Source organism: Nerophis ophidion, linkage group LG01 (assembly GCF_033978795.1).
Source record: "Nerophis ophidion isolate RoL-2023_Sa linkage group LG01, RoL_Noph_v1.0, whole genome shotgun sequence".
NCBI classification, from domain to species: Eukaryota; Metazoa; Chordata; class Actinopteri; order Syngnathiformes; family Syngnathidae; genus Nerophis; species Nerophis ophidion.
Genome location: NC_084611.1, coordinates 87,030,002 through 87,055,868, shown reverse-complemented (window position 1 = coordinate 87,055,868; position 25,867 = coordinate 87,030,002). Strand labels below are relative to the sequence as shown.

At 40.8% G+C, this 25,867-nt stretch overlaps 1 protein-coding gene and 16 non-coding genes across 17 annotated transcripts in view; all 17 read right to left on the bottom strand.

Annotated features, from left to right (window-relative positions):
• LOC133561329 (voltage-dependent T-type calcium channel subunit alpha-1I-like) overlaps positions 1-25,867 on the bottom strand; it is a 289,397-nt gene that overhangs the window by 44,032 nt on the left and 219,498 nt on the right. Inside the window, exon 28 of the mRNA XM_061914691.1 lies at positions 7,256-7,389. Within this exon, the coding sequence (XP_061770675.1) occupies positions 7,256-7,389 (134 nt within the window). The remainder of the gene's footprint in view (positions 1-7,255; positions 7,390-25,867) is intronic.
• trnar-ccu (transfer RNA arginine (anticodon CCU)) lies at positions 10,708-10,780 on the bottom strand. Its single transcript has one exon. It is a non-coding gene; the product is annotated as a tRNA-Arg (tRNA).
• On the bottom strand, positions 11,152-11,224 carry trnar-ucu (transfer RNA arginine (anticodon UCU)). The gene has a single exon. It is a non-coding gene; the product is annotated as a tRNA-Arg (tRNA).
• Positions 11,570-11,642, bottom strand: trnar-ccu (transfer RNA arginine (anticodon CCU)). The gene has a single exon. It is a non-coding gene; the product is annotated as a tRNA-Arg (tRNA).
• On the bottom strand, positions 12,430-12,502 carry trnar-ccu (transfer RNA arginine (anticodon CCU)). Its single transcript has one exon. It is a non-coding gene; the product is annotated as a tRNA-Arg (tRNA).
• Positions 13,300-13,372, bottom strand: trnam-cau (transfer RNA methionine (anticodon CAU)). Its single transcript has one exon. It is a non-coding gene; the product is annotated as a tRNA-Met (tRNA).
• trnar-ccu (transfer RNA arginine (anticodon CCU)) lies at positions 14,482-14,554 on the bottom strand. Its single transcript has one exon. It is a non-coding gene; the product is annotated as a tRNA-Arg (tRNA).
• On the bottom strand, positions 14,970-15,042 carry trnar-ccu (transfer RNA arginine (anticodon CCU)). The gene has a single exon. It is a non-coding gene; the product is annotated as a tRNA-Arg (tRNA).
• trnar-ccu (transfer RNA arginine (anticodon CCU)) lies at positions 15,541-15,613 on the bottom strand. The gene has a single exon. It is a non-coding gene; the product is annotated as a tRNA-Arg (tRNA).
• On the bottom strand, positions 16,174-16,246 carry trnar-ccu (transfer RNA arginine (anticodon CCU)). The gene has a single exon. It is a non-coding gene; the product is annotated as a tRNA-Arg (tRNA).
• On the bottom strand, positions 18,157-18,230 carry trnar-ccu (transfer RNA arginine (anticodon CCU)). The gene has a single exon. It is a non-coding gene; the product is annotated as a tRNA-Arg (tRNA).
• trnar-ccu (transfer RNA arginine (anticodon CCU)) lies at positions 20,147-20,219 on the bottom strand. The gene has a single exon. It is a non-coding gene; the product is annotated as a tRNA-Arg (tRNA).
• On the bottom strand, positions 20,809-20,881 carry trnar-ccu (transfer RNA arginine (anticodon CCU)). The gene has a single exon. It is a non-coding gene; the product is annotated as a tRNA-Arg (tRNA).
• On the bottom strand, positions 21,473-21,545 carry trnar-ccu (transfer RNA arginine (anticodon CCU)). Its single transcript has one exon. It is a non-coding gene; the product is annotated as a tRNA-Arg (tRNA).
• On the bottom strand, positions 22,795-22,867 carry trnar-ccu (transfer RNA arginine (anticodon CCU)). The gene has a single exon. It is a non-coding gene; the product is annotated as a tRNA-Arg (tRNA).
• On the bottom strand, positions 24,104-24,176 carry trnar-ccu (transfer RNA arginine (anticodon CCU)). The gene has a single exon. It is a non-coding gene; the product is annotated as a tRNA-Arg (tRNA).
• trnar-ccu (transfer RNA arginine (anticodon CCU)) lies at positions 25,428-25,500 on the bottom strand. The gene has a single exon. It is a non-coding gene; the product is annotated as a tRNA-Arg (tRNA).

The following is a 25,867-nucleotide window of genomic DNA, read 5'->3' as shown; positions in this document are numbered from 1 at the left end:
ACTGACATTAGAGCCAGTTTCAAGGTTACAATATTGTTTTATTTTTCAATAAGTCCCTCAGTTGCTTTCCAGCAATTGTCTTTTTCTCTTTCGTTATCGCTCGCGCTCTGGTTTCTAGCCCCAAGCCCGTCTCTCCTCCTGGCTGCTGCTTATAATATAGCGACAGGTGATCGGATAAAAAGGCCCAGGTGGGCATTTCTACGCAATCTGTCGCTGAATTCGAGGCCTGTCCTGGCGACACCGTGCTTAGCTGCAGGCTCGCAGGCCACGCCCCCCTCCACAGTTGGCTTCAGAATAACAATGTTATTACAAAGAATAAGAGACCTCTCTAGAAATGTTGGTCTTTCTTAAAAATGCACTCGTTTTGTTGTGTTCAGTGTTAAAAAAAAATATTATATGGCTCTTACTTTGTGGATATTATATAAAAAAAATGTCCCATGCGCCCTAAATCCTTTTAAATTACACCCACTTAAATCCATTACAAAGCCTGATGGGAAAAATGCAAAACACTCTCTCCACACTTATCCATGTTTGGCGCATTTTAGCTGCTTAATATTTTTGATTGTTTACAGAACTTTAGGTAGTTTGTCATGGAAGTAAACAAAGTAGGAGTCAAACGTTGACATACTCTTAAAATCAAATTACATTAATTACTAATTATATATCCATTATATTCATATACTATTATTATTACTGCTATCATTAGTTGCCATCAAGTAGAAAATGCAAATAAAATAAGTCGTAAACCTTTAACTATGCAATATTATCGTGAGCAAAACATTTACTTGTATGACCCAATGCAAACAACCTTCCCTAGTCATGGTACAAAAAAAAAATCAACCAACATAAAATGGCTCCTCACTAAACCTGGTGGATATTATAAAAAAATGTCCATGCACACTTAAAACTTTTAAACTAAATCCATTACAATGCAAAACACTCCCTCCACACTTATCCATTTTGGCGCATTTTAGCTGCTTAATATTTCTGATTGTTTACAGAACTTTAGGTAGTTTGTCACGGAAGTAAACAAGGTAGGAGTCAAACGTTGACATACTCTTAAAATCAAATTACATTAATTACTGATTATATATCCATTATATTCATATACTATTATTATTATTGCTATCATTAGTTGCCATCAAGTAGAAAATGCAAATAAAATAAGCCGTAAGCCTTTAACTATGCAATATTATCGTGAGCAAAACATTTACTTATATGACCCAATGCAAACAACCTTCCCTAGTCATGGTACAAAAAAAATGAATCAACCAACATAAAATGGCTCCTCACTAAACCTGGTGGATATTATACAAAAATGTCCATGCACACTTAAAACTTTTAAACTAAATCCATTACAATGCAAAACACTCTCTCCACACTTATCCATGTTTGGCGCATTTTAGCTGCTTAATATTCCTGATTGTTTACAGAACTTTAGGTAGTTTGTCACAGAAATAAACAAGGTAGGAGTCAAACGTTGACATACTCTTAAAATAAAATTACATTAATTACTAATTCTATATCCATTTTATTCATATACTATTATTATCATTGCTATCATTAGTTGCCATCAAGTAGACAATTCAAATGAAGTAAGTTGTATAACTTTAAGTGAAAGCACAACATTTAGTTTTCTGACCCTATGCAAACAACCTTCCCTAGTCATGGTACAAAAAAAAATCCACACAAAACGTCAACACACATGGTCACACATAACACAACCTGCTCACTAAACTTTGTGGATATTATTAAAAAAAATGTCCCATGCACCCTAAATCCTTTTAAATTACACCCACTTAAATCCATTACAAAGCCTGATGGGAAAAATGCGAAACACTCTCTCCACACTTATCCATGTTTGGCGCATTTTAGCTGCTTGATATTTTTTGATTGTTTACGAAACTTTAAGGAGGTCATCACGGAAGTAAACAAGGAAGGTTCACATACTCTTAAAATCAAATTACATAAATTACTAATTATATACCCATTATATTCATATACTATTATTATTATTGCTATCATTAGTTGCCATCAAGTAGAAAATTCAAATAAAATAAACCTTTAACTAGGCAATATTATCGTGAGCAAAACATTTACTTATATGACCCAATGCAAACAACCTTCCCTAGTCATGGTATAAAAAATTATAATCAACCAACATAAAATGGCTCCTCACTAAACCTGGTGGATATTATAAAAACATGTCCATGCACACTTTCTCTACACTTATCCATGTTTGGCGCATTTTAGCTGCTTAATATTTCTGATTGTTTACAGAACTTTAGGTATTGTCACGGAAGTAAACAAAGTAGGAGTCAAACGTTGACATACTTTTAAAATCAAATTACATTAATTACTAATTATACATCCATTATATTCATATACTATTATTATTACGGCTATCATTAGTTGCCATCAAGTAGACATTTCAAATAAAGTAAGTTGTATAACTTTAATTGAAAGCACAACACTAAGTTTTCTGACCCTATGCAAACAACCTTCCCTAGTCATGGTACAAAAAAATATCCACACAAAACATCAACACACATGGTCACTTTTATAACAAACACAACCTGCTCACTAAACTTTGTGGATATTATTAAAAAAAATGTCCCATGCACCCTAAATCCTTTTAAATTACACCCACTTAAATCCATTACAAGGTCACTTATCCATGTTTAGCGCATGTTCGCTGCTTGATATTTTTTGATTGTTTACGAAACTTTAAGGAGGTTGTCACGGAAGTAAACAAGGAAGGAGTCAAACGTTCACATACTCTTAAAATCAAATTAATTATATATCCATTATATTCATACACTATTATTATTACTGCTATGATTAGTTGCCATCAAGTAGAAAATGCAAATAAAATAAGTCGTAAACTTTTGACTATGCAATATTATCGTGAGCAAAACATTTACTTGTATGACCCAATGCAAACAACCTTCCCTAGTCATGGTACAAAAAAAAATAATCAATCAACATAAAATGGCTCCTCACTAAAACTGGTGGATATTATAAAAAAATGTCCAAGCACACTTAAAACTTTTAAACTAAATCCATTAAAATGCAAAACACTCCCTCCACACTTATCCATGTTTGGCGCATTTTAGCTGCTTAATATTTCTGATTGTTTACAGAACTTTAGGTAGTTTGTCATGGAAGTAAGCAAGGTAGGAGTCAAACGTTGACATATTCTTAAAATCAAATTACATTAATTATTAATTCTATATCCATTATATTCATATACTATTATTATTACGGCTATCATTAGTTGCCATCAAGTAGAAAATTAAAATGAAATAAACCTTTAACTATGCAATATTATCGTTAGCAAAACATTTACTTATATGACCCAATGCAAACAACCTCCCCTAGTCATGGTACAAAAAAAAAAAATCAACCAACATAAAATGGCTCCTCACTAAACCTGGTGGATATTATAAAAAAATGTCCATGCACACTTAAAACTTTTAAACTAAATCCATTACAATGCAAAACACTTTCTCTACACTTGTTTGGTGCCTTTTAGCTATTTAATATTTCTGATTGTTTACCCAATCGGCCCAAATAAAAAAAGTTTGGACACCCGTAAATGACGTAAATGATTAAATCAAAAACCAGCCTGACAGACTTGGCATAAGAACCCAGACCTGCTCACTCAGGGCTAATAGCATGTACTGTACTTCACCGTCCATGTTAACGACACAAAAGCTCCCGCTGGTTCAATAATTTCTACATGATGTTGCCACGGTGACCATTTAACATGGTCTCCCGCAGACAGCTAACATGACCGTGGGGGGAACAAAAGCCACGGGCAGAGTGGCCAGTTGGCCTCAAACTGACCATCAAGCACGCCGCCCGGCTTGCTCGTTAATTACCTGCGGCCGCCGTTTAATTAGCGCTTCACCCGCGGGTCCCCTCAGTGGGGTAAAAAGGCCCAGGTGGGATTCTGAAAGGGGGCAGGATTAAGTGAGATTGCTGTAATTAGCCTTTATCCTCCTTGATTTAAAGTTGTGGAGATGGAAGAATATCAAGTGGACTTAATGCGGGGAGAGTTTGAAATGTGAAAACTGATGCTTCCTGGCAGGAAAAAAAAATAAACATTTAAGGGCTTTGACAGACATCCATATTTGTCAATACAGTATGATTTGTATAAGAGAGTTTTGGTAAAGAAAAAATATTACCCATAACTTCTTAAGGCCCAAGCTCTTTGTTGACATGCTTTTTTTTTTATTTCTCTTTGCTATTTGGTCTTATTGGACTAAAAATTATCTATTAATGTGATGTAGTCAGTCCATAAGTACACATACGTGTACTTCATGTGTAGTGACATGCATATTTTTAATTTTACACTTTTTTTTTTCCAAATTCCATTGTATGTGATACTTTTCTGACACCACCAGACGGCAGTATAAGTGTCCACATACGTGGCCATAAGACCCCAATTGAGTAGTGTACACAATTTTGGAAACAAGAACTAAAAGGTGCAGTCCACAAATGTGGCCACGAAGGCCTTTAGAGTTAAAGGGGAACATTAGCACCAGACCTATGTAAGCGTCTATATATACCTTGATGGTGCAGAAAAAAGACCATATATTTTTTTAACCGATTTCCGAACTCTAAATGGGTGAATTTTGGCAAATTAAACGCCTTTCTGTTTATCGGGCTGGAGGCGATGACGTCAGAATGTGACGTTGCCGAGGTAATACAGCCACCATTTTCATTTTCAACACATTATAAACATTGGATCTCAGCTCTGTTATTTTCCGTTTTTTCGACAATTTTTTGGAACCTTGGAGACATCATGACTGGTCGGTGTGTTGTCGGAGGGTGTAACAACACTAACAGGGAGGGATTCAAGTTGCACCACTGGCCCCAAGATGCGAAAGTGTCTGCCGCCAGACCCCCATTGAATGTGCCAGAGTGTCTCCACATTTTACCGGCGATGACAGACATGGCACAGAGATGTATGGATAACCTGCAGATGCATTTGCAACGATAAAGTCAACGAAATCACAAAGGTGAGTTTTGTTGATGTTGACTTATGTGCTAATCAGACATATTTGGTCGCGGCGTGACTGCCAGCTAATCGATGCTAACATGCTACGCTAATCGATGCTAACATGCTATTTACCGGCGGTGCTAAAACAGACTATATTACGTTTACTTTCACCCACATTTAATGCGAAACAAACACTTACCAACCGACGGATTTAAGTTGCTCCAGTGTCACAAGATGCTAAAGTCCTGATCGTTTGGTCCGCACATTTTACCGGCGATGCTAACACAGCTATTCGGCCATACTATGGCTATGAATAGCGTCAATAGCTATTCGCTCAATAGCTTCAGTTTCTTCTTCAATACTTTCATACTCCAACCATCCGTTTCAATACATGCGTAATCTGTTGAATCGCTTAAGTCGCTGAAATCCGAGTCAGTATCCGAGCTAATGTCGCTATATCTGGCTGTGGTATTCGCAATTGTATGTTTACGTTGGCAGCACTGTGTGACGTCACAGGGAAATGGATAGTCGCTTCGCAAATAGCGAAAATCAAGCCCTTTAAAGCTTTTTTTAGGGATATTCGGAGACCGGTAAAATTTTGAAAAAACTTCAAAAAATACAACAATTTTTATTGTTTTTAACCCTTTTGAAATTGTGATAATGTTCCCCTTTAAAGTAAACCACAGTCAATGTCTGACTTTGAAGGAAAACTGCAATTTTTGGGGGGGAATTTTCCCCATCATTTACAATCCTTATCTGAGACCAGAACACACATATCTACCTCTTGTCTGTGTCTTCTAAATAATAAAACAATTCTAGTCAGAGGCAGCTATTGATGCGAGTAAAGGGGATTTTTTTGAAAAACTTTTTAGGGCCACAAACTGCATTGATTTGGAATTACCAATATTAGAATGATCAGTCTTCTTCGCAAGTATCGATTCGGGGTCTGGCTACCGTGATCGGTTACTTAAAAGGGAGCGCGTTGTGTTCTTTTTACACTTGTTCGACTTTTAACAATAGCTAACAATGAGAGTTGAATTTGTTGATACCACTTAATATCATGCCGAAAGATATATTTTTAAATTCACAATGGGCTATAACAAGGGTGTCCAAACTACGGCTTGCCAGCCTCTTCAATTTTGCTCTGCAGAAGTCATGAGTGCTTTCAAGTTCATTTTAAACACCGGGCGGTTTCTGAATGCTATATATTTTTTGCCACCTTTTGGACGATGTGAGTAAATCAGATCAATGACCCTTGAAAGTATGTTGATATGGTAGCAGAGCATTTACTTGTATGACCCATTCCAAATAACTAACATTTTCTATTGCTTATTCCCTTTTTGGGGTTGTGGGGGGGGGGGGGGGGGGGGGGTGCTGGTGCCTATCTCTGTTACATTCGGGCGGAAGGCAGGGTACACCCTGGACAAGTCCCCACCTCATCGCAGGCGACTAACATAAAGAAGTGCTTTCAAGTTAATTTAAAACACCGAGCGGTTTCTGAATACTATATATTTGTTGCCACCTTGTGGACAATGTGAGTAGATCAGATCAATGACCCTTGAAAGAACGTTGATATGTTAGCAGAGCATTTACTTGTATGACCCATTCCAAACAACCTTCCCTAGTCACGATGCAAAAAAAAAAGGAAATGGGAATAACATAAAGGAGTGCTTTCAAGTTAATTTTAAATACCGAATGATTTCAGAATGCTATATATTTGCTTCCACCTTGTGGACAATGTGAGTACATCAGATCAATTACACTTGTAACTACTTTAAAATGGTAACAGACATGTATGACCCAATCCAAACCACCTTCCCTAGTCATGGTGCAAAAAAGAAAATGCGACTAAGTTAGCAAAAGGTGGCTATTTTGAAGAAACTACAACATAAAACACGTTTTCAGTTATTTCACCTTTGTTTTTGTTAAGTACATAACTCTACATGTTTTCATTTATAGTTTTGATGCCTTCAATGGCAATCTACAATGTAAATAGTCATGAAAATAAAAAAAACCACTGAATGAGAAGGTGCGTCCAAACTATTGGCATGTACTGTATATAAAGAGTTACTTTAAAAAAATTTTTTTAGCCCAATGCGGCCCCCAAGTCAATAAATTCGAACACCCCTTGGCTATAGTAACAATAGAGACACACTATTTTGTGTGGGGTCTTTCACGTTTTAAAATGTTTTATGCTTCAGCTGAATAACTGCTCAAATAAAAAGTGATATTTTAGCGTGTGCCTACCTCGTGCTATCCGGAGCACCCTCATGATCCTGATGATGGTGGGGTTGATGGGCAGGGAGGCATTGATCTCAATCTCCTCGAGCGTGATGCCCATCACTGACAGCAACACAATGGCCAGGTCCAACTGGTTCCACCTACACACAAAAACACACACACACACACTGGTTATCATTTGGAATGGGGAACAAGTGTTTGATCATAACTTGTGGGGACCACCCTTTCTACAGGTTGTGGAGGCAAAAAAATTTTGGGGTAAAATGGTCACTGCCCAGTTAAAAAAAAAAAAGTTCTAATTGGAAACGACATGATCCTTAGAATACAGCACTACAGCTGTCCTCTTATAGGATGTTTCACCACTTAAATGTTAAAGCAAATCCTGCACTTAAGCATCTTCAGAATGTCCCCATACCGTCGGAAGTCCCCTAAAGGTGACTGTGTAAACGGAGCGAAGTCCCCATTAAGTAAGCATTGCCAGAAAACACACACACACACACACACACAATGGCTATCATTTGGAATGGGGACCAAGTTTCTGATCATGACTTGTGGGGACCACCCTTTCTACAGGTCAGGGAGGCATAAAAATGTTTTGGTAAAATGGCCACAGCCCAGTTAGCTCATACACGTCTTTAAATCTCTGGATTGATGAAGTAATGTGCTGTTCAGTCTTACTGGGGACACTGGGGAAAAAGAGTTAATATGGTTCATGGGCACCAAATTTAAATAATTTTGCATAATTCACCCAAATTTGTACGTGACTATTGAGGACCATTTGAAAAAAAAAAGTAAAAGTTTCCCCACTTAAATGTTAAAGCAAACCCTGCACCTAGGCATCTTCAGAATGTCCCCATACCGTCGGAAGACCCCTAAAGGTGAAAGTGTAAACAGAGTGAAAGCCCCATTAAGTAAGTATTGCCAGAGAACACACACACACACACACACACACTGGTTATCATCTGGAATGGGGACAAAGTTTTTGATCATGACTTATGGGGACCACCCTTTCTACAGGTTGTGGAGGCACAACAAAAATAAGGTAAAATGGCCACTGCCCAGTTAGCTCATACACGTCTTTAAATCTCTGGATTGATGAAGTAATGTGCTGTTCAGTCTTACTGAGGACCCTGGGGAAAAAGAGTTAATATGGTTCATGGGGAAGAAATTTGAATAATTTTGCATAATTCACCCAAATTTGTACGTGACTATTGAGGACCATTTAAAAAAAAAAAGTAGACATTTCCCCACTTAAATTTTAAAGCAAACCCTGCACTTATGCGTCTTCAGAATGTCCCCATATCGTCAGAAGTCCCCTAAAGGGGACTGTGTAAACAGAGTGAAATCCCCATTAAGTAAGCATTGCCAGAACACACACCCCCACACACACACACACACACACTGGTTATCATTTGGAATGGGGACCAAGTTTTTGATCATGTCTTGTGGGGACCACCCTTTCTACAGGTTGTGGAGGCATGCCACCCTTTCTACAGGTTGTAGAGGCACAACAAAAACGAGGCAAAACGGTTACTCCCCAGGTAGCTCATACACGTCTTTAAATCTCTGGATTGATTAAGTAATGTGCTGTTCAGTCTTACTGAGGACCCTGGGGAAAAAGAGTTATTATGGTTCATGGGGACCAAATTTAAATAATTTTGCATAATTCACCCAAATTTGTACGTGACTATTGAGGACCATTTGAAAAAAAAAAGTAGAAGTTTCCCCACTTAAATGTTAAAGCAAACCCTGCACTTAGGCATCTTCCGAATGTCCCCATACCGTCGGAAGTCCCCTAAAGGTGACTGTGGAAACAGTCCCCATTAAGTAAGCATTGCCAGAACACACACACACACACACACACACACACACACACACACACACACACACACACACACACACACACACACACACACACACACACACACACACACACACACACACGACAGTTGTATCCACCTTTTCATCGTCCGACCAAGTGCTACCAAAAGAATTGTAAGTCTTATCTTGGTTGGAGGTTCAGGAATTCCTGGCAGTGCATATCAGTCTCTCTGTGTTATGTTAATTCCGCCATGAATATTAATGCTTTACATCAACTTCATGCGTCATTTGCATGGTTCTCCCACAAGTGACTTGGCAGCCATCACACCTGAGGGCTGGCTGTTGCCTTTAATGAATATTTATGTCAATACAAGAAGAACGTTTTCGATCCCACAGAGCTAGGACGACCATTACCTCTTACCTTCATTCTTGCATCCGGTGCCATTTGAAAACTCTACAACACATGTGTGTGTGTGTGTGTGTGTGTTTGTGTGTGATAGATAAAGTCCACATTCAATGCTGCCAGTCCTCGCTAATGTGGGCGTCTGGAGGTCAGAAGGTGGCTGGAAACTCCAGCATTAGAAAGCAGTGATGTTTGTGTGCACAGCAGTTTATACAAATCAGCCAAATAATTCTCTACCTCCTCCAAAGAGATTAGGTTTGTGTCAATGTTGGCTTGTCAGCAGGCATTTGGACAAACTCAAAGGCTCAAAGATTAGCGGAGAACCCGTGGAGGCGTGCAGCATCGCCCCAAGGAAAAACACAACGGTTCCAAGTACATGTTCTATTGTTCCGTGTTCACTTTTCTTAGTTAGCAGGATTACAGGAAAAACTACTTGTCATATTTACATGAAATGTGGTAGAATGTTATTTGGATGTCCAATTAAGAACGTCAGTTAGTCGGACAATATGTTTCCATCGGAGGAAGAAGTGGAGGAGGGTTTTGTGTAAATAAACAGGATTTGAATGAGTAGTCCAGCTAGAACACTTGAATTAATTGTAAAAGTTATTAACTTCTTTAGAGTAATCAGATGGGACTCAAACCAGAAAACAATGGACTAAAAAAATTGGCAAATCGGAGTTGGGATTTAATTGTTGTTTGCGTGGAGACCTCAGCCATAACCGTGTAGTGTTTTGATAGAATACAAAAAAAAAATGAATCACCACCCCAGATGGGACTTGAACCCACAATCCCTGGCTTATCCATTAGGCCACTGGGGCTCAGCACTCCCCTCAAAAATATTACAAAATCGACACAGAATATGTTCGACAACCCGGAGACTTTTTGATTGTTTCCCCTTGTGGTCCTCCATCAAGCAAAACAAACTGAGAATCTTTCTCCAAAGTAAACAACCAAGGCCACCGGGGGCACACAACATTCATCCGAAGGCTTAAAAGGAGCGTCAAAAATAAAAATATAACATTGGCCCACAATCTCTGGCTACAATCTGTGAACAGAAGATCAGAATTTTAGTCTGTTTGGCCTGGTGGTTTTTCTTTAAACAACACAAAGGGTTGAAAACTTTCTTCAAAGTAAAAAAAAAATGCAAAACTGTCTTCTGAAAGCTTAGAAGAGAATCAATGCAAAAGATGACAGTTGCCTATGACCCTTGACAAGAAATTCAATAAAACATCACCACCCCAGATGGGACTCGAACCCACAATCCCTGGCTTAGGAGGCCAGTGCCTTATCCATTAGGCCACTTGGGCTCTGCACTCCCCTCAACAATATTACAAAATCAACACAGAATATGTCCGACAACCGGGGGATTTTTTTTTGACAGTTTCCCCTTGTGGTCCTCCATCAAGCAAAACAAACTCTGAGAACCTTTCTCCAAAGTAAGCGAACAATGGGGGCAGACAACATTCATCCGAAGGCTTAAAGCAAAATATGACATCGGCCCAAAATCTCTGGCTACAATCTGTGAACAGAAGATCAGAATTTTAGTCTGTTTGGCCGGGTGGTTTTCCATCAAACAACACAAAGTGTTGAAAACTGTCATCCGAAGGCTTAGAAGAGCATCAAAGCAAAAGATGACAGTTGCCTACGATTCTTCACCAGAAGTTCAACAAAGGATGACCACCCCAGATGGGACTCAAACCCACAATCTCTGGCTTAGAAGGCCAGTGCCTTATCCATTAGGCCACAGGGGCTCAGGTCTATTCTGAAAAAGATTACAAAATCCACACAGAATATGTCCGACAACCCAGGGAAATTTTGACTGTTTACCCTTGTGGTCCTCCATCAAGCAGAACAAATTCTGAGAACCTTTCTCCAAAGTGGGCAAACAACGGTGGCAGACAACATTCATCCAAAGGCTTAAAGGAGGGTCAAAGCAAAATATGACATTGGCCCACAATCTCTGGCTACAATCTGTGAACAGGAGATCAGAATTTTAGTCTGTTTGGCCCGGTGGTCATTTGAAGACTTACAAGAGCATCAACTCAAAGTATAAGAGTTGCCTACGATCCTTCACCAGAAGTTCAACAAAGGATGACCACCCCAGATGGGACTTGAACCCACAATCCCTGGCTTAGGAGGCCAGTGCCTTATCCATTAGGCCACTGGGGCTCTGCACACCCCTCAACAATATTACAAAATCAACACAGAATATGTTCGACAACCGGGGGAATTTTTTGACAGTTTCCCCTTGTGGTCCTCCATCATGGAAAACAAACTCTGAGAACCTTTCTCCAAAGTAAGCAAACAACGGGGGCAGACAACATTCATCCGAAGGCTTAAAGCAAAATATGACATCGGCCCAAAATCTCTGGCTACAATCTGTAAACAGAAGATCAGAATTTTAGTCTGTTTGGCCGGGTGGTTTTCCATCAAACAACACAAAGTGTTGAAAACTGTCATCTGAAGGCTTAGAAGAGCATCAAAGCAAAAGATGACAGTTGCCTACGATCCTTCACCAGAAGTTCAACAAAGGATGACCACCCCAGATGGGACTCAAAACCGCAATCTCTGTCTTAGAAGGCCAGTGCCTTATCCATTAGGCCACTGGGGATCAGGATCTTTCTGAAAAAGATTACAAAATCTACACAGAATATGTCCGACAACCCAGGGAAATTTTGACCGTTTACCCTTGTGGTCCTCCATCAAGCAGAACAAATTCTGAGAACCTTTCTCCAAAGTGGGCAAACAACGGTGGCAGACAACATTCATCCAAAGGCTTAAAGGAGGGTCAAAGCAAAATATGACATTGGCCCACAATCTCTGGCTACAATCTGTGAACAGGAGATCAGAATTTTAGTCTGTTTGGCCCGGTGGTCATCTGAAGGCTTACAAGAGCATCAACTCAAAGTATAAGAGTTGCCTACGATCCTTCACCAGAAGTTCAACAAAGGATGACCACCCCAGATGGGACTCGAACCCACAATCCCTGGCTTAGGAGGCCAGTGCCTTATCCATTAGGCCACTGGGGCTCAGCACTCTCCTCAACAATATTACAAAATCAACACAGAATATGTTCAACAACCATGGGAATTTTTGACAGTTTCCCCTTGTGGTCCTCCATCAAGCAAAACAAACTCTGAGAACCTTTCTGCAAAGTAAGCAAACAACGGTGGCAGACAACATTCATCCGAAGGCTTAAAGGAGCGTCAAAGCAAAATATGACATCGGCCCAAAATCTCTGGCTACAATCTGTGAAGAGAAGATTAGAATTTTAGTCCGTTTTGCCAGGTGGTTTTCCATCAAACAACACAAAGTGTTGAAAACTGTCATCCGAAGGCTTAGAAGAGCATCAAAGCAAAAGATGACAGTTGCCTACGATCCTTCACCAGAAGTTCAACAAAGGATAACCACCCCAGATGGGACTCTAACCCACAATCCCTGGCTTAAAAGGCCAGTGTCTTATCCATTAGGCCACTGGGGCTCAGAACTTTTTTGAATAAGAATACAAAATCGACACAGAATATGTCCGACAACCCGGGGAATTTTTGACCGTTTCCCCTTGTGGTCCTCCATCAAGCAGAACAAATTCTGAGAACCTTTCTCCAAAGTGGGCAAACAACGGTGGAACACAACATTCATCCGAAGGCTTAAAGGAGGGTCAAAGCAAAATATAACTTTGGCCCACAATCTCTGGCTACAATCTGTGAACAGGAGATAAGAATTTTAGTCTGTTTGGCCCGGTGGTCATCTGAAGGCTTACAAGAGCATCAACGCAAAGTATAAGAGTTGCCTACAATCCTTCACCAGAAGTTCAACAAAGGATGACCACCCCAGATGGGACTCGAACCCACAATCCCTGGCTTATGAGGCCAGTGCCTTATCCATTAGGCCACTGGGGCTCAGCACTTTCCTGAACAGGACTACAAAATGGATGAAGAATATGTCCGATAACCGGGGGAATGTTTGACTGTTTCCCCTTGTGGTCGTCCATCAAGCAAAACAAACTCTGAGAACCTTTCTCCAAAGTAAACAACCAAGGCCACCGGGGGCACACAACAATCATCCGAAGGCTTAAAGGAGCGTCAAAGCAAAATATGACATTGACACACAATCTCTGGTTACAATATCTGAACAGAAAATCTGAATTTTAGTCTGTTTGGCCGAGTGGTCCTCCATCAAGCAACACAAAGTGAAGAGCATTAAAGCAAGTTGCCTACAATCCTTGGCTACGAACCTTGACCAGAAGATCAACAAAGCAAGAGTTGGGTTGTCAAAAAACAAAAGAACCAAATAATTGAAGGGCAGTGTCTTATCTACTAGACCACTGGGAAACATTAACAATGCCAGAAGACCTACAAGTGTCATGTCGTCATCGCATTTTGCTGCGTGGATCGTTCTCCCAGGATGTAGAAGGAACTGCGCAGGTGAGACAAAAATGTATTGTCCATAAAACAAAACAAAAATAAACAAAACAAGCGTGTCCATAGCACGGGAAGAAGCAAATAAGTGTGTGTGGCGAAAACAGGAATTTGTAGCTCTCTGATTAGTGCCAAGGAGCAGGTGAGCGTCCAGAACACTAATGAGGGGCAGGTACAAACTAATTTGCACCCATGGTGACTAAAACCTAACCCAGGGGCACTGAAAACAGGAACTGGGGTACTCAAAAACTAAACAATCATGATCCGGGCGATGGATTATGACAACAAAAGCCAAAAAGCAAGATTTACGTTGACATTATTGTTTTCTCTAGGGTCCTTCATGAAACAAATCTGACTCGATTTGAAAGCTTAATGTGAACTTTATTTCTGTTTGGTGGAATAAGAAAATACAATTGTTTTTTCTCAAGAACACAACCACTGTGAACACACATCACTTGAAGAGTGCAATTTAGTGGTATAATAGATTTGTAGCCACAACAGATGTGACTTGAACCCAAAATCCCTATAGCTTTGGAGTCCAGTGCCTTACCCATTGTTTTGATTTGATAAACTACAGAAAAAAGGATGTTCACCCCAGATGGGACTCGAACCCACAATCCCTGGCTTAGGAGGCCAGTGCCTTATCCATTAGGCCACTGGAGCTCAGATGTACAGGGCTAAGACATTGACACAGTATAGGTGCGGGAACAAGTGGAAATGTTATCGGTTTGCCCTGATGGTCCTCCATCAAGCAAAACTGTTTGAACCTTTCTCCAAAGTAAACAAACTAGATGGGACTTGAACCCACAATCCCTTTCCTAGGAGGCCAGTGTCGTATGTATTAGGGCACTGGAACTCTGTACTTTTCCTTAACAGGATAAGAAAATTGATGCAGGATAGTTAGGGGGAAACAGTGGAATTTTTATCGGTTTCCCCAGATGGTCCTCCATCAAGCAAAACTGTTGAAATATTTCTCCAAGGTAAAAAAACTGGACCACTGGAGCACACAACTGTCAGGCTTAGGAGAAATTCAAAGCAGAAGATGACAGTTCAAATCAAAAACCTTGTGTTAAAAGGTCACCCCAGATGGGACTCGAACCCACAATCCCTGGCTTAGGAGGCCAGTGCCTTATCCATTAGGCCACTGGGGCTCTAGAACTTGTTGAACAAGACTAGAAAATTGACGCAGGATGGGTAGAGGACGGAGTGGAATTGATATTGGTTAGCCCTGATGGTCCTCCATCAACCAAACAAATTATTTTCTCGAAGGTAAACAAACTAGGCCACTAGTACAGTGGGCTACAATCCTTGGCAAAGAAGTTCAACAAAGCAAATGTTCGGCGGTCCCAAAAAAAAAAGAACACACAATTCAGAGGCTAGTGCCTTACCCTTTAGTCCTGTGGTAGACATTAATATTGCCAGAAAGCCTACAAAAGCGAGAAAGCAAGATTTAGCTGGACCCTTTGGTTTTCTATGGTGGTTCGTCAATAAGTAAATCGGACTTGATTTTACTACATATGGCTCATTTTCGCAAGACCACAACAAGGAAAGAGTAATTGTGAAGACCTTTGTATTAGATTAAAAGTACAACTCCAGTTCTGTAACCACTCCAGATGGGACTTTAAACCACAAAACCTGTCTTAAAGGTCCACCCCAGATGGGACTCGAACCCACAATCCCTGGCTTAGGAGGCCAGTGCCTTATCCATTAGGCCACTGGAGCTTCACAGTTTGGACTAAAAAATTGATGCAGTGGAATTTTGGTCTGTCCTTGTGGTCCTCCATCAACTTTAGAACCTTTCTCCAAGGTAAACAAACTCGATCATTGGGGCACACAACCGTCATGTGGAGTCTTAGAAGAGCATCAAAGTAGAAGATGACAGTGGCCCACAATCCCTGGCTACAATCCTTGACCAGAAGTTCAACAAAGCAAATAATCGTCAGTCAAAAACAAAAGAACCCAAAATTCGGAGGCTAGTGCCTTATCCATTGGACCATTGGTTGACATTAATATTGCCAAAAGGCCTACAAAAGCCAGAAAGCAAGATTTAACGGGACACTGGTTTTCTATGGTGGTTTTTTGTAAAGTAAGTCAGACTGGATTTGAAAGATTCATGAGGCCTTTTATTCTGTTTCGTGGAATAAGTAAGGGAAACAACTTTTTTCCCAAGAACAAAACAGGGAAAGAGTAATTGTGAAGACCTTTGTATTAGATGAAGAGTACAACTCCAGTTTTGTAACCACCAGATGGGACTTCAACCCACAAAACCTGTCTTAAAAGACCACCCCAGATGGGACTCGAACCCACAATCCCTGGCATAGGAGGCCAGTGCCTTATCCATTAGGCCACTGGAGCTTCATCGTTTGGTGAACAGGACTAAAAAAAATTGATGCAGAAAAGGACCGATAACCAGTGGACTTTTGATTTGTCCTTGTGGTGCTCCATCAACTTTAGAACCTTTCTCCAAGGTAAACAAACTCGATCACTGGGGCACACAACCGTCATCTGGAGTCTTAGAAGAGCATCAAAGTAGAAGATGACAGTGGCCCACAATCCCTGGCTACAATCCTTGACCAGAAGTTCAACAAAGCAGATGTTTGGCGGTCAAAAACAAAACAACCCAAAATTCAGAGGCTAGTGCCTTATCCATCGGACCACTGGTTGACATTAATATCGCCAGAAGGCCTACAAAAGCCAGAAAGGAAGATTTAACGGGACACTTTGGATTTCTATGGTGTTTTTTTATAAAGTAAATTAGACTGGATTTGAAAGATTCATGAAGCCTTTTATTCTGTTTGGTGGAATAAGTAAGGGAAACAACTTTTTTCCCAAGAACAAAACAGGAAAAGAGTAATTGTGAAGACCTTTGTATTAGATGAAGAGTACAACTCCAGTTTTGTAACCACCAGATGGGACTTCAACCCACAAAACCTGTCTTGAAAGACCACCCCAGATGGGACTCGAACCCACAATCCCTGGCTTAGGAGGGCAGTGCCTTATCCATTAGGCCACTGGAGCTTCATAGTCTGTTGAACAGGACTAAAAAATTGACGCAGAAAAGGACCGATAACCAGCGGAATTTTGGTCTGTCCTTGTGGTCCTCCATCAACTTTAGAACCTTTCTCCAAGGTAAACAAACTCGATCACTGGGGCACACAACCGTCATCTGGAGGCTTAGAAGAGCATCAAAGTAGAAGATGACAGTGGCCCACAATCCCTGGCTACAATCCTTGACCAGAAGTTCAACAAAGCAGATGTTTGGCGGTCAAAAACAAAAGAACCCAAAATTCAGAGGCGAGGGCCTTATCCATTGGACCACTGGCTGACATTAATATTGCCAGAAGGCCTACAAAAGCCAGAAAACAAGATTTAACGGGACACTTTGGTTTTCTATGGTGGTTTTTATAAAGTAAATTAGACTGGATTTGAAAGATTCATGAATCCTTTTATTCTTTTTGGTGGAATAAGTAAGGGAAACAACTTTTTTCCCAAGAACAAAACAGGGAAAGAGTAATTGTGAAGACCTTTGTATTAGATGAAGAGTACAACTCCAGTTTTGTAACCACCAGATGGGATTTCAACCCACAAAACCTGTCTTAAAAGACTACCCCAGATTGGACTGGAACCCACAATCCCTGGCTTAGGAGGACAGTGCCTAATCCATTAGGCCACTGGAGGTTCATAGGTAGTTGAACTGGACTAAAAAATTGATGCAGAAAAGGACCGATAACCAGCGGAATTTTGGTCTGTCCTTGTGGTCCTCCATCAACTTTAGAACCTTTCTCCAAGGTAAACAAACTCGATCACTGGGGCACACAACCGTCATCTGGAGGCTTAGAAGAGCATCAAAGTAGAAGATGACAGTGGTACACAATCCCTGGCTACAATCCTTGACCAAAAGTTCAACAAAGCAAATGTTTGGCGGTCAAAAACAAAAGAACCCAAAATTCGGAGGCTAGTGCCTTATCCATTGGACCACTGGTTGACATTAATATCGCCAGAAGGCCTACAAAAGCCAGAAAGCAAGATTTAACGGGACACTTTGGTTTTCTGTGGTGGTTTTTTATAAAGTAAATTAGACTGGATTTCAAAGATTCATGAAGCCTTTTATTCTGTTTGGTGGAATAAGTAAGGGAAACAACTTTTTCCCAAGAACAAAACAGGGAAAGAGTAATTGTGAAGATCTTTGTATTAGATGAAGAGTACAACTCCAGTTTTGTAACCACCAGATGGGACTTTGACCCACAAAACCTGTCTTAAAAGACCAACCCAGATGGGACTCGAACCCACAATCCCTGGCTTAGGAGGCCAGTGCCTTATCCATTAGGCCACTGGAGCTTCATAGTTTGTTGAACAGGACTTAATAAATTGATGCAGAAAAGGACCGGTAACCAGCGGAATTTTGGTCTGTCCTTGTGGTCCTCCATCAACTTTAGAACCTTTCTCCAAGGTAAACAAACTCGATCACTGGGGCACACAACCGTCATCTAGAGTCTTAGAAGAGCATCAGAGTAGAAGATGACAGTGGCACACAATCCCTGGCTACAATCCTTGACCAGAAGTTTAAAAAAGCAGATATTTGGCGTTCAAAAATAAAAAAAAACAAAATTCAGAGGCGAGTTCCTTATCCATTGGACCACTGGTTGACATTAATATTGCCAGAAGGCCTACAAAAGCCAAAAAGCAAGATTTAACGGGACACTTTGGTTCTCTGTGGTGTTTTTTTATAAAGTAAATTAGACTGGATTTGAAAGATTCATGAAGCCTTTTATTCTGTTTGGTGGAATAAGTAAGGGAAACAACTTTTTTTCCCAAGAACCAAACAGGGAAAGAGTAATTGTGAAGACCTTTGTATTAGATGAAGAGTACAACTCCAGTTTTGTAACCACCAGATGGGACTTCAACCCACAAAACCTGTCATAAAAGACCACCCCAGATGGGACTCGAACCCACAATCCCTGGCATAGGAGGCTAGTGCCTTATCCATTAGGCCACTGGAGCTTCATGGTTTGTTGAACAGGACTAAAAAAAATTGATGCAGAAAAGGACCGGTAACCAGTGGAATTTTGGTCTGTCTTTGTGGTCCTCCATCAACTTTAGAACCTTTCTCCAAGGTAAACAAACTCGATCACTGGGGCACACAACCGTCCTCTGGAGTCTTAGAAGAGCATTAAAGTAGAAGATGACAGTGGCACACAATCCCTGGCTACAATCCTTGACCAGAAGTTCAAAAAAAGCAAATATATGGCGGTCAAAAACAAAAGAACGCAAAATTCGGAGGCGAGTTCCTTATCCATTGGACCACTGGTTGACATTAATATTGCCAGAAAGCCTACAAAAGCCAGAAAGCAAGATTTAACGGGACACTTTGGTTTTCTGTGGTGTTTTTTTATAAAGTAAATTAGACTGAATTTGAAAGATTCATGAAGCCTTTTATTCTGTTTGGTGGAATAAGTAAGGGAAACAATTTTTTTCCCCAAGAACAAAACAGGGAAAGAGTAATTGCGAAGACCTTTGTATTAGATAAAGAGTACAACTCCAGTTTTGTAACCACCAGATGGGACTTCAACCCACAAAACCTGTCTTAAAAGACCACCCCAGATGGGACTCGAACACACAATCACTGGCTTAGGAGGCCAGTGCCTTATCCATTAGGCCACTGGAGCTTCATAGTTTGTTGAACAGGACTTAAAAAATTGATGCAGAAAAGGACCGATAACCAGCGGAATTTTGGTCTGTCCTTGTGGTCCTCCATCAACTTTAGAAGCTTTCTCCAAGGTAAACAAACTCGATCACTGGGGCACACAACCGTCATCTGGAGTCTTAGAAGAGCATCAAAGTAGAAGATGACAGTGGCACACAATCCCTGGCTACAATCCTTGACCAGAAGTTCAAAAAAGCAAATATATGGCGGTCGAAAACAAAAGAACCCAAAATCCAGAGGCTGGTGCCTGATCCATTGGACCACTGGTTGACATTAATATTGCCAGAAGGCCTACAAAAGCCAGAAAGCAAGATTTAACGGGACACTTTGGTTTTCTGTGGTGGTTTTTTATAAAGTAAATTAGACTGGATTTGAAAGATTCATGAAGCCTTTTATTCTGTTTGGTGGAATAAGTAAGGGAAATAACTTTTTTCCCAAGAAAAAAACAGGGAAAGAGTAATTGTGAAGACCTTTGTATTAGATGAAGAGTACAACTCCAGTTTTGTAACCACCAGATGGGACTTCAACCCACAAAACCTGTCTTAAAAGGCCACCCCAGATGGGACTCGAACCCACAATCCCTGGCTTAGGAGGCCAGTGCCTTATCCATTAGGCCACTGGAGCTTCATAGTCTGTTGAACAGGACTAAAAAATTAATGCAGAAAAGGACCGGTAACCAGTGGAATTTTGGTCTGTCCTTGTGGTCCTCCATCAACTTTAGAACCTTTCTCCAAGGTAAACAAACTCGATCACTGGGGCACACAACCGTCATCTGGAGTCTTAGAAGAGCATCAAAGTAGAAGATGACAGTGGACCACAATCCCTGGCTACAATCCTTGACCAGAAGTTCAACAAAGCAAATGTTTGGCGTTCAAAAACAAAAGAACGCGAAATTCGGAGGCGAGTTCCTTATCCATTGGACCACTGGTTGACATTAATATTGCCAGAAAGCCTACAAAAGCCAGAAAGCAAGATTTAACGGGACACTTTGGTTTTCTGTGGTGTTTTTTTATAAAGTAAATTAGACTGGATTTGAAAGATTCATGAAGCCTTTTATTCTGTTTGGTGGAATAAGTAAGGGAAACAATTTTTTTCCCCAAGAACAAAACAGGGAAAGAGTAATTGTGAAGACCTTTGTATTAGATGAAGAGTACAACTCCAGTTTTGTAACCACCAGATGGGACTTCAACCCACAAAACCTGTCTTAAAAAACCACCCCAGATGGGACTCGAACCCACAATCCCTGGCTTAGGAGGCCAGTGCCTTATCCATTAGGCCACTGGAGCTTCATAGTTTGTTGAACAGGACTAAAAAAAATTGATGCAGAAAAGGACCAGTAACCAGCGGAATTTTAGTCTGTCCTTGTGGTCCTCCATCAACTTTAGAACCTTTCTCCAAGGAAAACAAACTCGATCACTGGGGCCCACAACCGTCATCTGGAGTCTTAGAAGAGCATCAAAGTAGAAGATGACAGTGGCACACAATCCCTGGCTACAATCCTTGACCAGAAGTTCAAAAAAAGCAAATATATGGCGGTCAAAAACAAAAGAATCCAAAATTCAGAGGCGAGTTCCTTATCCATTGGACCACTGGTTGACATTAATATCGCCAGAAGGCCTACAAAAGCCAGAAAGCAAGATTTAACGGGACACTTTGGTTTTCTATGGTGTTTTTTTATAAAGTAAATCCGACTGGATTTTAAAGATTCATGAAGCCTTTTATTCTGTTTGGTGGAATAAGTAAGGGAAACAACTTTTTTCCCAAGAACAAAACATGGAATGAGTAATTGTGAAGACCTTTGTATGAGATGAAGAGTACAACTCCAGTTTTGTAACCACCAGATGGGACTTTAACCCACAAAACCTGTCTTAAAAGACCACCCCAGATGGGACTCGAACCCACAATCCCTGGCTTAGGAGGCCAGTGCCTTATCCATTAGGCCACTGGAGCTTCTTGGCCTGCTGAACAGGACTAAAAAATTGATGCAGAAAAGGACCGATAACCAGCGGGATTTTGGTCTGTCCTTGTGGTCCTCCATCAACTTTAGAACCTTTCTCCAAGGTAAACAAACTCGATCACTGGGGCACACAATCGTCATCTGGAGTCTTAGAAGAGCATCAGAGTAGAAGATGACAGTGGCACACAATCCCTGGCTACAATCCTTGACCAGAAGTTAAAAAAATCACATATTTGGCGGTCAAAAACAAAAGAACCCAAAATTCGGAGTGCCAGTGCCTGATCCATTGGACCACTGGTTGACTTTAATATCGCCAGAAGGCCTACAAAAGCCAAAAAGCAAGATTTAACGGGACACTTTGGTTTTCTGTGGTGGTTTTTATAAAGTAAATTAGTCTGGATTTGAAAGATTCATGAAGCCTTTTATTCTGTTTGGTGGAATAAGTAAGGGAAACAACTTTTTTCCCAAGAACAAAACAGGGAAAGAGTAATTGTGAAGACCTTTGTATGAGATGAAGAGTACAACTCCAGTTTTGTAACCACCAGATGGGACTTCAACCCACAAAACCTGTCTTAAAAGACCACCCCAGATGGGACTCGAACCCACAATCCCTGGTTTAGGAGGCTAATACCTTATCCATTAGGCCACTGGAGCTTCATAGCTTGTTGAACTGGACTAAAAAATTGATGCAGAAAAGGACCGATAACCAGTGGAATTTTGGTCTGTCCTTGTGGTCCTCCATCAACTTTAGAACCTTTCTCCAAGGTAAACAAACTCGATCACTGGGGCACACAACCGTCATCTGGAGTCTTAGAAGAGCATCAAAGTAGAAGATGACAGTGGCACACAATCCCTGGCTACAGTCCTTGACCAGAAGTTCAACAAAGCAGATGTTTGGCGTTCAAAAATAAAAGAACCCAAAATTCAGAGGCGAGTTCCTTATCCATTGGACCACTGGTTGACATTAATATCGCCAGAAGGCCTACAAAAGCTGGAAAGCAAGATTTAACGGGACACTTTGGTTGACTGTGGTGGTTTTTTATAAAGTAAATTAGACTGGATTTTAAAGATTCATGAAGCCTTTTATTCTGTTTGGTGGAATAAGTAAGGGAAACAACTTTTTTCCCAAGAACAAAACAGGGAAAGAGTAATTGTGAAGACACTTGTACTGGTTGAAAAGTACAACTCCAGTTTTGTAACCACCAAATGGGACTTCAACCCACAAAACCTGTCTTAAAAAACCACCCCAGATGGGACTCGAACCCACAATCCCTGGCTTAGGAGGCCAGTGCCTTATCCATTAGGCCACTGGAGCTTCATAGTTTGTTGAACAGGACTAAAAAAAATTGATGCAGAAAAGGACCGATAACCAGCGGAATTTTGGTCTGTCCTTGTGGTCCTCCATCAACTTTAGAACCTTTCTCCAAGGTAAACAAACTCGATCACTGGGGCACACAACCGTCATCTGGAGTCTTAGAAGAGCATCAAAGTAGAAGATGACAGTGGCACACAATCCCTGGCTACAATCCTTGACCAAAAGTTCAACAAAGCAAATGTTTGGCGGTCAAAAACAAAAGAACGCAAAATTCGGAGGCGAGTTCCGCATCCATCGGACCACTGGTTGACATTAATATTGCCAGAAAGCCTACAAAAGCCAGAAAGCAAGATTTAACGGGACACTTTGGTTTTCTATGGTGGTTTTTTGTGAAGTAAATTAGACTGGATTTGAAAGATTCATGAAGCCTTTTATTCTGTTTGGTGGAATAAGTAAGGGAAACAACTTTTTTCCCAAGAACAAAACAGGGAAAGAGTAATTGTGAAGACCTTTGATGAGATGAAGAGTACAACTCCAGTTTTGTAACCACCAGATGGGACTTCAACCCACAAAAAATGTCTTAAAAGACCACCCCAGATGGGACTCGAACCCACAATCCCTGGCTTAGGAGGCCAGTACCTTATCCATTAGGCCACTGCAGCTTCATAGTTTGGTGAACAGGACTAAAAAATTGATGCAAAAAAGGACCGGTAACCAGTGGAATTTTGGTCTGTCCTTGTGGTCCTCCATCAACTTTAGAACCTTTCTCCAAGGTAAACAAACTCGATCACTGGGGCACACAACCGTCATCTGGAGTCTTAGAAGAGCATCAAAGTAGAAGATGACAGTGGCACACAATCCCTGGCTACAATCCTTGACCAGAAGTTCAAAAAAGCAAATATTTGGCGGTCAAAAACAAAAGAACCCAAAATTCGGAGGCTAGTGCCTTATCCATTGGACCACTAGTTGACATTAATATTGCCAGAAAGCCTACACAAGCCAGAAAGAAAGATTTAATGGGACACTTTGGTTTTCTGTGGTGGTTTTAGACTGGATTTGAAAGATTCATGAAGCCTTTTATTCTGTTTGGTGGAAAAAGTAAGGGAAATAACTTTTTTCCCAGGAACAAAACAGGGAAAGAGTAATTGTGAAGACCTTTGTATTAGATGGAGAGTACAACTCCAGTTTTGTAACCACCAGATGGGACTTTAACCCACAAAACCTGTCTTAAAAGACCACCCCAGATGGGACTCGAACCCACAATCCCTGGCTTAGGAGGCCAGTGCCTTATCCATTAGGCCACTGGAGCTTCATAGCCTGGTGAACAGGACTAAAAAATTGATGGAGAAAAGGACCGGTAACCAGCGGAATTTTAGTCAGTCCTTGTGGTCCTCCATCAACTTTAGAACCTTTCTCCAAGGTAAAAAACTCGATCACTGGGGCACACAACCGTCATCTGGAGTCTTAGAGAAGCATCAAAGTAGAAGATGACAGTGGCACACAATCCCTGGCTACAATCCTTGACCAGAAGTTCAAAAAAGCAAATATTTGGCGGTCAAAAACAAAAGAACCCAAAATTCGGAGGCTAGTGCCTTATCCATTGGACCACTGGTTGACATTAATATTGCCAGAAGGCCTACAAAAGCCAGAAAGCAAGATTTAACGGGACACTTTGGTTTTCTATGGTGGTTTTTCTTTATAAAGTAAATCAGACTGGATTTGAAAGATTCATGAGGCCTTTTATTCTGTTTGGTGGAATAAGTAAGGGAAACAACTTTTTTCCGCAAGAACACAAAGGGAAAGAGTAATTGTGAAGACCTTTGTATTAGATGAAGAGTACAACTCTAGTTTTGTAACCACCAGATGGGATTTTAACCCACAAAACCTGTCTTAAAAGACCACCCCAGATGGGACTCAAACCCACAATCCCTGGCTTAAGAGGCCAGTGCCTTATCCATTAGGCCACTGGAGCTTCATAGTTTGTTGAACAGGACTAAAAAGTTGATGCAGAAAAGGACCAGTAACCAGGGGAATTTTGGTCTGTCCTTGTGGTCCTCCATCAACTTTAGAACCTTTCTCCAAGGTAAACAAACTCGATCACTGGGGCACACAACCGTCATCTGGAGTCTTAGAAGAGCATCAAAGTAGAAGATGACAGTGGCACACAATCCCTGGCTACAATCCTTGACCAGAAGTTCAACAAAGCAGATGTTTGGCGGTCAAAAACAAAATAATCCAAAATTCAGAGGCGAGTTCCTTATCCATTGGACCACTGGTTGACATTAATATTGCCAGAAGGCCTACAAAAGCCAGAAAGCAAGATTTAACGGGACACTTTGGTTTTCTATGGTGTTTTTTTATAAAGTAAATCCGACTGGATTTGAAAGATTCATGAAGCCTTTTATTCTGTTTGGTGGAATAAGTAAGGGAAACAACTTTTTTCCCAAGAACAAAACAGGGAAAGAGTAATTGTGAAGACCTTTGTATGAGATGAAGAGTACAACTCCAGTTTTGTAACCACCAGATGGGACTTTAACCCACAAAACCTGTCTTAAAAGACCACCCCAGATGGGACTTGAACCCACAATCCCTGGCTTAGGAGGCCAGTGCCTTATCCATTAGGCCACTGGAGCTTCATAGTTTGTTGAACAGGACTTGAAAAATTGATGCAGAAAAGGACCGATAACCAGCGGCATTTTGGTCTGTCCTTGTGGTCCTCCATCAACTTTAGAACCTTTCTCCAAGGTAAACAAACTCGATCACTGGGGCACACAACCGTCATCTGGAGTCTTAGAAGAGCATCAAAGTAGAAGATGACAGTAGTACACAATCCCTGGCTACAATCCTTGACCAAAAGTTCAACAAAGCAAATGTTTGGCGTTCAAAAACAAAAGAACGCAAAATTCGGAGGCGAGTTCCGCATCCATCGGACCACTGGTTGACATTAATATTGCCAGAAAGCCTACAAAAGCCAGAAAGCAAGATTTAACGGGACACTTT